Below are 12,086 nucleotides of genomic sequence, written 5' to 3' on the forward strand. Positions count from 1 at the left end.
TAAAATAGTGTCTAATATTCTCAGATCTAAAAGTCTGTAATTCCATGCAATGTAAGGTCTTTTCCACTAATATTATTATCATCCCTTATGCTTGCCTATCTATCTGTGACTGGGCATCTTTTTCTTTTTTTAATTTAATTTAGTTTTTAACTTACAGAATAAAACAAGAATTTCCTGGTCATCCCCCACGTCTGGAATACTCTCTCTCCTCATCTCCATCTCCTGGCTTCCCTATCTTCCATCAAGTCTCAGCTAAAGTCACAGCTTCTACAAGAAGCCTTCCTAATCTTCATGCCTTACCTCTGAGACTATCCCTGCATATAACAGATTTGTACATAGTTGTTTTCATGTAGTCTTCCTCATTACCTTGTGAGCATCTTAAGAGCAAGGACCGGTTTTTGTCTTTCTTTATATCCTCAAAACTTAGCACCGTGCCTGATACCCAGTAAATGCTTAATAAATGCTAGCTGATATCATAAAGAAAGAAAGCAAATTACAGTAGTATGTTCATAAATACTCAGAAAAGTAGGACAATGGGATTCTCCTGGTGGAAACCCTAGTAGCAAAGTGCTTTTTTTTTTTAAACATTTGAGTTCAGTGCTATCTTTTTCAAAACCCCTTATCTCTATATGGGTTCTGTGAACATTAGGGGCAGAAGGTAATGGTGAGGGCAAAGGAAGGACATGCAGTCACCAATAACAGTGTTCAAGGCCCAATGTTTGATCTTTTTAAAAATGTCTGCAAACATGTCCACACATTACCCTTTAAAACAAATCAACAACTTTTTCACTTGATCCTATCATTTGTTCAAACTACAATCCTATAGTTCTTTCTTCACTTTCATAGCCTAGCTCCTGAAAATGCCATCTACATCATTATTTCTCTATCATCTATAGGTCGTCTGAACATAGCATCCACTTGGTAACCTGATATGAGAAAAGTTCAAGGAATATTCCTTCTTCTCCCAGTATCCAGTTTGTGAGTCACCAGCAAATGACTCTGGGACTTTACCAAAGCAGACGGCAATGCCCTCTCCCCACCCCCAAATGTGTTCACTTGAAGTGGGCTTCCATGTCTCCATGACATGATCTTAGAGAGCCTACTTTTCCACTACTAAACATTTTGCTTAATACTCTTAGCGCTAAAATTCTTTTCTGATGCCTTATCATGACATAGAGATGAACTTGGATTTTTGAAGGCTCTGTTCTGTCAGTAGAAGATAAATTTCTGTAGATAATACTAAGTTGGTGTAGTGGAAAGAGCCCTAGTTTTGGAGTCTTAGGACATGAAGTCAAATCTCAGTTATGGCACTCACTACTTATGTGGCCTTGGGGATGTTATTTATCATCTCTGGCCTCAGTGTCTTCATCTGCAAAATAAGGAGAATAGACCTGATGACCTTGAAAGGTGACTTCTAGTTGTGTGTGTGTGTGTGTGTGTGTGTGTGTGTGTGTGTGAGAGAGAGAGAGAGAGAGAGAGAGAGAGAGAGAGAGAGAGAGAAAGAGAAATAGAGAGAGAGAGAGAAAGAGAGATTCAAATACAGGCCTGGTGATGGACAATATCAGTTAAGTGTGGAGAGGTTTGGCCACCAGGAATTTTTTGGTCATAGGTTCATGAAACTGCTAAGATGTGGACTGATTGTGATCTACATTAGAGAAAGGAGTGCCCATTAAGGTGAAATCATGAATCTTTTAAATTATTGAAGCAGAACAAGGGGCAACTATGTGATGCAGTAAGTAAAACAACAGACCTGGAGTCAGAAGACCTAATTTCAAATTCAGCTTCAGACACTTACTAGCTTTGTGACTGTGGGCAAGTCATTCAATCTATATCTCAGTTTTCTTATCTGTAAAAATGGAGATAATAACAGTCCCTACTTCCTAAGGTTATTGTGAGGATAAAACAAGATATTTATAAAGTGCTTTTCAAACCCCAAAGTGCTAGCTTTTATCAAGAATAAGTGCTAGCTATTATTAAAAAAACTCAGAAATTGCTTTAAATATATTTTGTTTGACTTTAATTAGATATTATCCAAGCTGCTAATCCCATGGGGACTAATGAGCACCTTAAATGAATGAGGATTTGGTTGAGGGTGGATTGTTCTTTGTTCAGCCTTACCTTGGAATTTCCTTTAGTGGAGGTTAAGCATTCAATGTCTAGGAAAGAAACAACTTGATATCCAACATCCAGATTATGCAGGGTGGACATAAAATCTGGGTTGGATTTCACACTATTGAATATTGCACTATTTGCTACAGATGAGAATTCAGTATACAATGGGTCATTAGGGACTCCATCCAAGGGAATTTGGAAACTAAACTACCCAGGGGATCTCATTATAAAGTAACCTTGACTAGTTCCAGGTCTTAATTGAGACAGTGGTCCCTACTATAAAGATGTTTCAATTTATGTCTTTGGAAAAATTAAATCAGAAAGAAATACAACTTTCCATTGGAAAGCTATTCAAAGACATTACTAGTCCTCTAATGTTTTCATCAGGTCCCCAAATGTCACAAAAGATGCAGGCCTTGGAGTCAGAAGATATGGATTCTAATTACTGCTCACACATATTCACCAAGTGGTCTGTGGCAAATCGTAGTTTCCCTAAACCTATTTCCTCATTGGAAAGTTGGAGATAACATCTGCCTAGCCTACCTCAAATAGGGTCATGAAGAGTCAGACTTGACTGAAAACAACTAAACAACAACATTAACAACAATCCCCTCTATGACTTCAAATGATCACTGTAATTTAAGAGAATTCATGACTTCGGACACTGCTCACTCCATTTTTGAATAGTTCTAATTGCCAGGAAGGAATCTTTTGCTCTCTTTTCTTTCTTTCTTTTTTTTGGGGGGTGCAGCTAGGCTATGGGGTTAAGTGACTTGCCCGGGTCACACAGCCAGTAAGTGTTATGTGTCTGAGGCCAGATTTGGACTCAGGTCCTCTTGACCTCAGGGCCAATGCTCTATCTACTGTGCCACCTAGCTGCCGCAATCTTTTGCTTTCTTAAAGCCTAGATTTGTCTTTTTGCATTTCCCTTCCAGTTCTCCCTTCTGGGACCAAACAAAACAAATCAAATTCCTCTTCCACTTGATAATTCTTAAATATTTGAGGAAAGTGTTCATTTCCCACTTAAGTTTTCTCTTCCTTGGATGAGACACTCCCTGCTTCATTCAACCAAACCTCATGTGACAGCAGGCTGAGGACAATTAGGATCAATGTTAATTTTCTTTTTGACTCTGTTCATCTATACAATGCCCTTCCTAAAATCTGATGCTTAGAACAGATACAATATTCCAAAGGTCGTCTGATTAGACTATGGCAAGAATATTATGTCCTTTATTCTAAGCATTGTACTTGAAGCCTAAGATTATATCAGCTTTGGCAGCTTCCAGGACACCCAACTGACTCATACTGAGCTTATGGTTTGTGAAAACCAATATCACAGGAATTAAAAAATTCTTGAAATTCAATATGATACCTCTCCTCACTTTAATTAGTTGTGATTTATTAGTTATATGGCTTAACCTTCTTCTTAGACATGTTTCTTCTAGGTCCTTCAAAACCAGCTAGAAATCCATTCAAACCTAATAAAACATCACCAGTTTCTGCCCAAAAATCATTATTTGCTTTCCACACAATATTGAAAATGTTTTGTTGCTAGACTCTGCCATATTGTTTCCTGAAGCTGGTAAAGGGAACTCTGCCAAAAAGTGATAGTTTCTTTTAAAGAACAGCTCTATAAAAATGCTGGTGTCTTTGTAATCTCTCAGTACTTTTTAAACTGGTTGTTTTAAAAAGTATGTAAATTTGTGGCTCCATTATCTGCCACCCCCTAGGTGTAACTAAGGGTTGAGAGAAGGGGCTATTTAGTGCAAGGCTTGTGATTGGGCTTCTCTTTCTATTATCCTTCCCATCTTTGTTTGTACTGATCGACTTATCTCTTGGGTTTGGACAGTAGACAGATATAACCATGTTGGAGTATTCTCAGTTACTTCCCAGGCATACAGGAAGTGCTTAATGAATGCTTTATCTGTATATCTAGTTATGAAATCTTTGTAGAAGGTGATGAGTATGTGTAATTTGGAGAAGCCCAGGGCTTATGCTGTTTTTGAGAAGAGCTTGGTATCCCAAGATGTGAATCTTCTCCCTTCAAGAGAACAAGAGCTTTGAGTGCCAGACTAAGATTCTGGAGGTCCCTAGTGCTGAAGGATGAAGGACTTCATAACTTGGTTTAAAAGACAGCTATTATTTACAGAGAATTGCTTAGTAACCAATTATATATATATATATATATAAATCTATATAGATTTTAGAAGTGGTATGTCATGGCATACAGTATACTGTTTGGAAGAAGGAAGGCTGGATTCAAATCCTGCTTCTGACACTTATTAGCTCCATGACACTAAGAATGTTACTTAACCTCTAGATGCTCAAAGCAATACCTTAGGACTTATTAAGTTAGAGACAGGTCACCATCTATGTTGTTAGAGGGAATTCCCGCACAGGAAGTTCTCTATTCTTCACATATTCATGCACGCAATTTTAATCACTTGATATGTAGAAATATATGCATTGTTTATCTATATAAATAATTTGTATTATGAATGTGTTTGTTTCACACTCTGGGAACCTTGAATAAAAAACATTATACAAGGAAACAAAATGTTCCTAAATCTCCTTCTAAATATAGCTCATTAATTGACATTTGATAGCACAAGGGGAGCCAACACAAAATGGCAGAGTAAGCGCTCAAGCCAGCAAAATCTGCTAGCTAACAATTCCATGCGAACAATCTTTGGCTGTAGTATGTTAGCCTGTAGGCGGGATCTTGGTGACTTGGGGCCCTGATGTCATGGAAGGAAGGAAGGAAGGGAGGGAGGGAAGGAGGGAGGAAGGAATGAAGGGAAGGAGGGAAGGAAAAAGGAGGAAGGAAGGAGGGAGGAAGGAAAGAGGGAAGGAAGAAAAGGAGGGAGGGAGGGAAGGAGGGAAAGAGGGAGAGAGGAAGAGAGGGAGGAATGAAAGGAGGGAGGGAGGGAAAAAGGGAAGGAAAGGGAAGAAAGAAGGGAGGGAGGGAAGAAGAAAGGGAGGGAGGGACGGAGGAAGGGAGGGAGGGAGGGAAGGAAAGAAGGCAGGAAGGGAGGGAGGGAGGGAGGAAAGAAGAAAGGCAGGGAAGGAGGGAGGAAGAAAGCAAGTAAATGTTTCATGATTCCCCTCAATGGTAGTGCCTTCCTCATGAAGTTATCTATAATTTATTCTGTCTATACCTTGTTTGTACCTAATTGTTTGCATGTTGTCTCCCCATTAGACTGAGAGCTCCTTGAGGGCATGGACCCTCTTTTGCTTTTATTTGTATCCCCAGTAGTTAGCATAGTGCCTGGCACACAGTAGGTACTTAATAAATGCTTGTTAATTTGACTTGAAGAAATTGAGCAACAAGGAACACTTACCTGGCCGCTGCCTCCAACTGTTCTTTTCTGTAAGGAAAGGAAGAGGGAAAGAAAAGGTGACCATAGGTTAGAACAGTTCCCGTTGCTAAGACCAACCACTCCCCTACCTTCCATTTAGAACAAGCTACAGAGTTTCTGTCAGAAGATGGGAAAACTGAAAACAGGGAAAAAGAAAGGAAAATAGGTTGAGTGTAATAAGGTAAAGGCACAAAAAAACAGTTTGATGTATGGGCAGGGCCCTCATTCAAATGTCTGTAATACTTTTTCATAAAAGTCCATGGAGTACAAGCATTTTTATGCCCATTGCACAGATGAGGAAACTGAGACTTAGACAGGATAAATGATTTGCTTAGTATCATCTTAGCTAAGGAGTATTGGAGCAGGAATCTGAACTCAGTTCTTACCCAATTTCAAATCCAAAGCCCTTTCCACTGTACCACACTGCCTCTCTGAATAGTTTTTTTCTCAATGTTGTTCTCTTCATCAGAGAGAAAAGAGAAAGAAGGGGAGGCAGGAAAGACCATAAGATGATGAGATAGGGAAAAAGAATGAGGCTTTCCCCAGTCTCTTCCATCCTTTCCTCTGAACTTAGCCGAATTTAGTAACAGCTCGAATTTATGCAGCATTTGAAGGTTTGCAAGGTGCTTTACAAATACTATGTCATTTGATCTTCACAACAACTGTGGAAGGTAGGTGTTATTATTATTTCCATTTTACAGATGAGGAAACTAAGGCAGGCATAAATTAAGCTGACTTGCCCAGTATCAAACAGCTAGTAAGCTCATATACTTAGCTGAGGCAGGATTTCATCTCAGGTGTTCCTGACACCAAGCCTCACACTCCATTCACTGTGCCTCCTGGCTACCATGTACACTATATGCATCTTGTATATACATGGTGGTTTGCATTTTGACTGTGAGCTTGTTGAAGCCAGGTATTGTGTTTTCTGCTTTTCTTTCTATGCCTAGCACTTAGCAAGATGTCTAGCACATAACAGATACTTAATAAATGTTTATTTGACTCATTGATGGAGAAGATGGGAAGGGAAAGAGGAGCTTTTGGATGACGTTAACTTCGTTTTGCACATGCCCTGAATTATGAGGACTATGACTAAGGTCATCAAAAGAAAGAGAGAAACACCTTCTGATACTTGTATTATGTATTGGTCTGAATCTAGACTGACTTCAGATCATGCTCTGGAATTTATCTTTAAAAAACAAAACCTTTATTATTGTCCTTCTTTGTAAATGTCAATTATTATTATAATTTCACATGAGAGCACTTAATATACTTGAAGATAACATTTACACGCCCCTATGTCTTATCTGCATATAGACCATACCTTTCCAGTAGAATGAAAACTCCTTGCAGGCAAGCAGAGTTTTATTTTTTATTTTTGTCTTCGTAGTCCCAGCAGCTTGCACCGTGGTTTACACGATAGGCACTTAATAAGTATTCCTTGAGTTATATTGAGGTGCTCATCTGGCAAAGATCACTACTGATAACAAACTGTTTATCTAGAATGTTCATCCTGCTTTAGAGATCTCTGATTGGTCAGAAACATTTCTTTAGTGTAAGCTAAAATATGTCCCCTTCAGACTTCCCTCCACTTCTCTTAATTCTTCTCCCTCGGACCAAGCAGAACCGCTCCAAGGTCTCTTCCATATGACAGCCCTTCAGATATTCAGGGGGATAACTTACGTGCTGAGAAGTTCAGAGGGAACTTCGGTGGTGCAGTAGACAGAGTGCTGAACTGGACTAAGAGCCAGGAAGACCTGAATTCAAGTCCTGCCTTAGAAACTAATTAGCTGTGGGACACCAGGAAGGTCATTGAACCTTTCTTAGGTGTATAGAGCTCATAGTAGATTGAAAATGTTAAAGTATACTATTATTCACAGATCATTCAGGCAGAAGGGAAGAAGAAAAATCTTTGGGGAAGGTATTTATGTTTGTGACTTTGGGAAAGTCACTTTGCTTCAGTCTGGGCCTCGGTTTCCTCATCTGTAAAATGACCAGATGGGACTAGACAAGCTCTAGTTTCTCAGCTCTACTTCCTGCGATAATATCTGGATACTCAGAATGAAACAAATATAACTGTGAAATGCTTTCAAATCCTTTCCTTCTCCAAAGCCTTCTGAGTCAGGCAGGGGTAAGGAAAAAAGAACACCGGTGGAGCAATGTGCGTATATCCAAACGTATGAGTCAGTCAGTGATTCTCCCCGGCATCAAACATTCGTTGTTTGATGCAATGATTACTGTACAAGGTCAAAGATGGTAGAAGCAGAAGGCGAAAGTGTCACTGCACATTCTATTGATGAAGGCCATGAGAACTTGGCAACCAGGGATGCTGACATCATTCAAAGCAAAGCAACCTTTAGGGCTATTTTTAAAGATGTATGAAAAGAGAGAAGACAAAGTAAAGGAAGGGAGAGAGGAAGGAGGGAAGAGAGAAATGAATGGAAGAAAGAGAGAGAGAAAGAGAGGGAAAGGCTGAAGAGGGAAGGACAGAGGGAAAAGAGGAAGAAAAAGAGATAAGAAATAAAAATGAGGAAGAAGGAAGGAGAAAGGAAGGAAGATAGGAAAGAAGGGAGGGAGAAAAGGAGGGGGGAGGAAGGAAGTGAGAAAGAAGGAATGGAGAGATGGACATAGGGAAGGGCTAGAGAGGAAAGAAGGAAAGAATAAGAAAAAGACAGAGGGAGAGAATGGAAGGAGGGTGGGAAGGAGAAAAATGAAAGAAGGAAGGAAGGAAAGAAGGAAGAAAAGGGAGAACAATGAAAGAACAAAGGAAGGGCTTAGGGAGAAAGGAAGAAAGGAAGAGAAGAAGGAAGAGAGGGAAGGACTAAGGAAGGAATAAAAAGAGAAAATGGAAGGAAGAAGAAAGAGCAGGAAGGAAGGGAGGAAGTAAGGAAGAAGGTAGAATTAATACATGAAGGATAAAACAATGAAGTTCGGCCAAAAATGAATTATACTGAGATTATGAATATAATACAGAAGCTTTATAGAAGTCATGAAGGCTTCTCTATTTATAAGACAATTAACCTGGAGGAGTCACCCGGAGGGCTACAGGATAAATATATTAAAGGGTGTTTGTTTTTTCTTCTTTTAATAGCTTTGTACTGGGGACACTTTATGCAATTTTCAATAGATTTGTTTTGGAGCAAATGAACGATTCAGGGAATGGAGACATTTAGTTTTCTACAATCTTAGGTCACTGGATGGATGGATGACAGCAATCTAAGCTGCCATGTGGTTTGCAAAGTGCTTGAGTTAAATGATTTTACTTGAGCCTCCCAGATCCCCTGGGAATTCAGCAGGGCAGGTATTTTATCCTCATCAAGGCTCCTTGGAGGATACTGTATTACATCTTGCATAGTGGTAGATACAGAAAAATTGGGCTCTCTAAGCACTCTATCAATAAGAAATCCCTCTTTCCTAGTATGTCTGTCCTTTGCCAGTGCAATGATCCCTCCCACTTATAATGACAGCGGTACAACCCTGCCAGATCTTAAAGCACCTTCTGAATCATCAAAGTGATTCAGTTTTGTCTGAGGTAGTTCTGAGGTAGTTTTAATGTTGTGTGTATTTTATTGCTTTATGTTTCTTTTCAGTCCGCAGGTAGGGTGCATGGATAAGGAGTAGAGATAATCTTAAGTAGAGGGGACTGTGGGAAGGGTCATCTAACTGAGCCATTTCTACAACATCCCTGACAGACAGTTGAGCCTCTGCTTGAATAGTTCTAATAACAAACAACCTATCCCTTCACAAGGTGGACGTTCTATGCAGGATCTACTTCAATTGTTAGGAAATTTTTCCCTATATTTTGAGTGAAAGTACATTCCCCTATAACGTTTGCCCTTTGGTCCTAGTTTTTCCCTCTGGATTCGCACAAAACCCATCTGTGAGTTCTTCTATGTGAGAGCCTTTAAAACTTCTGAAGAGAGCTACTGTTCCCACTGCTCCCATTCCCTCCAAACTCCCTTCCCCACCACCAAATCTTCCCTTCTCCAGGCTAAATGAGGGTAGGAACATAGGATTTGGGACTAGAAAAGACTTTAGGAATCACCTAATTCAATTCTTTCATTTTTTCAGATGAGGAAACTGAGGCACAAGGTGATTAAAGCATCTAGGTGGCAAAGCAAATTGCATGCCAGACTTAAAGTCAGGAGTACATGAGTTAGAATTTGGCCTTACTAGTTAAGTGACCCTAGGCAAGCCACTTAAACTCTCCCATCCTCAGTCTCCTCATCTGTAAAATGGGGATAATTATGGCACCTCCACTGCATAGCTGCTGTGAGGATCTAATGAAATAATCTATGTGAAATATTTTACAAACCTTAACGTGCTACGTAAGTATTAGCTATGATTTTATTATTCTTTAATGCATAAAATTATTATGTATCACATATAATGATGATGATGATGATGATGTGACTTGCCTCAGGTTACATAGGTAATGAGTGCCAGAGCTTGGATTCATATCCAAGTTCTCCAAATTCACATCCAGTGTTCTTTTCTTTCTACTGTGCTGGTGAACACATGTGTAAGTGTGTGTAAGGGTGTATGTGTGTGTGTGTGTGTGTGTGTGTGTGTGTGTGTATGTAATCAGTAGAAAGGAATACCATCTTAACTGAACACTGTTTAGGATGATATAATTGACACTCAAGTTCAGCAGTAACCATTAGGATTTGGGGTAATAATAGAACTGAGTAGAATTTGTCTTGCTTTTTACTAGTAGTCTTGGCCATCAAAAAACCCTTTCAATATATAGTCACCATTTCTAGGGCACTGACTATACCTACTCACAATTCTTGAGGATTTTTTTTTTTACCAAGCAAACAATGGAACACACTGTATATAAAATACACAGAATATAAAAGAAAATATGGTGTGGCATGAATACCACATCTTGGGAGGGACACTGATAAGCTAGGAGCATTCAGAGGATGGTAAAGATCAGTTGAAGAGATGAGATAGGCTTATCCCAGATAGCTTCAGATAGCTGTCTTCAAATATTTGGGGGGCAGTCATACAGAAAAAGGGCTAAGACTTATTCATCTTGGCCCCAGAGGACAGAAGATGGAGCAGTGAGTAGACAAGGCAGGAAGCAGTATTGACCTCAGCTCATGATAAAGAAAATCTTCCTAATGATTACAGCTGCCCCAAAGTGAAATGGGGCTGCCTCATGAGAGCATTGGAAGAGAAGCTGGTTGATAACTCATTAAGGATGTTGTGGAGAGGGATTTCTGGTCCAGGTAAAGATTAAATTTAATCCTTGTAGTCCTTTCCAGCTCTGAGAATCTGATTCATAAGGACTATGTCTTCCGTTTAAAGAGAAAGATAGATTTTCTATCTGCTTAAGTCATATCAGAACGGGTTCTCCCTGATACCCTTTTAACACATGCCTTTGCCTCTTAATCTCAGTACTTTTTTTGTTCATAATTTCTTTCTTTTTCATGTATATGCTTTGGTAACTGGGGACTTTGTGGTGATGAAATTGTCAATGGATTATAAGGATCAGGGTTTGGGGGAGGGGAGCCAGAGTGGCTAGTAATTAGAGTAGGATGCTCAGTCGCTCATAAGGCCAAAGCAATTAATTCAGTCCTAACTTAGGCCTACTGACTGCTTTATAAATCCTATAGTTGTAGTCAGAGAACCTGCATTTGAGCTGATCATAACGCTTTTGAGTAGGGTCAACCTACAGCCCTATGCTTCTTCCTCTGTTCCCTAGATTCATAGGATAAATTGATGAGACAATATTTGTAAAGCATTTTGCAAACCCTTAAAGCATTATGGAAATGCTATTATTATTACCACAAGAACAGTATCATCACAGAGACTAGGGTGCAAAGTCAGGTTGTACTTCAGTCTCTACTAGTAGCTAGCAGGTGACTGACTTTGGAGAAGTGACTTTCGCTGTCAGGGCTTCCAGTCTCTCATATGTGAGATGAGAGGTTGACCAGATGATCCCTGAATCCCCCTTTAAGCTCTAACAGCCTATACTCTATGATCCAAGATCCCTGCCAGTTCATAAGTTTATAGAAACATATGGTTTAAAAGTGTAAGGGACCCTAGAGATCACCTCATCCAGTCCCCTTCCTTTTACAGATAAGAAAACTGAGGCCCATGTAGTTTAAGTGACTTGCTTAAGGTTATGCAGAAAAAGAAAGCCCTAGTAAGTTTTCTAACTCCAAATTTAATGCTTTTTCTATGATGCTATACTGTTTCCAGTAATAACAACTAACATTTATGTAACACCTTGTTTGGATCAGGCCCTTCCCTTTTATTTCATTGGAATAAAGAATTCCCAGAGAGGAAATTCCCACTACAAATTCAGATTGACAACTACCCTGAAGAATGTAGTCTTAGAGAATTCTCAGGGCACTGAGAAATTAAGAGACTTGTCTAGGTGTCCTGGACAATATACCTAAGATGCACAATTGAACCTGAGCCTTCTTGCCTCTGAAGTCAGCAATCTACTACTCCATGCTTCCTCCCAGAGAGTACTTAATTATTACAAAATATGTTACAGGCATCATTACATTTGATCTTCACAAATACAAGTATTACCATGACAGAGTTAGGAACTAGTGAAATTAAGACCCTGCTTTTCTTATACCAAATCAATGTATTTTC

General features: G+C 39.4%; 1 protein-coding gene across 1 annotated transcript in view; it reads right to left on the bottom strand.

The window, feature by feature from the left end:
• The window catches only part of KCNQ3 (potassium voltage-gated channel subfamily Q member 3), a 455,649-nt gene that overhangs the window by 36,906 nt on the left and 406,657 nt on the right, over positions 1 to 12,086 (bottom strand). Inside the window, exon 9 of the mRNA XM_027845526.1 lies at positions 5,454 to 5,480. Within this exon, the coding sequence (XP_027701327.1) occupies positions 5,454 to 5,480 (27 nt within the window). The remainder of the gene's footprint in view (positions 1 to 5,453; positions 5,481 to 12,086) is intronic.

The sequence above is a fragment of the Vombatus ursinus genome, unplaced genomic scaffold, assembly GCF_900497805.2.
Source record: "Vombatus ursinus unplaced genomic scaffold, bare-nosed wombat genome assembly UNPS02014973.1, whole genome shotgun sequence".
In the NCBI taxonomy this organism is placed as follows: Eukaryota; Metazoa; Chordata; class Mammalia; order Diprotodontia; family Vombatidae; genus Vombatus; species Vombatus ursinus.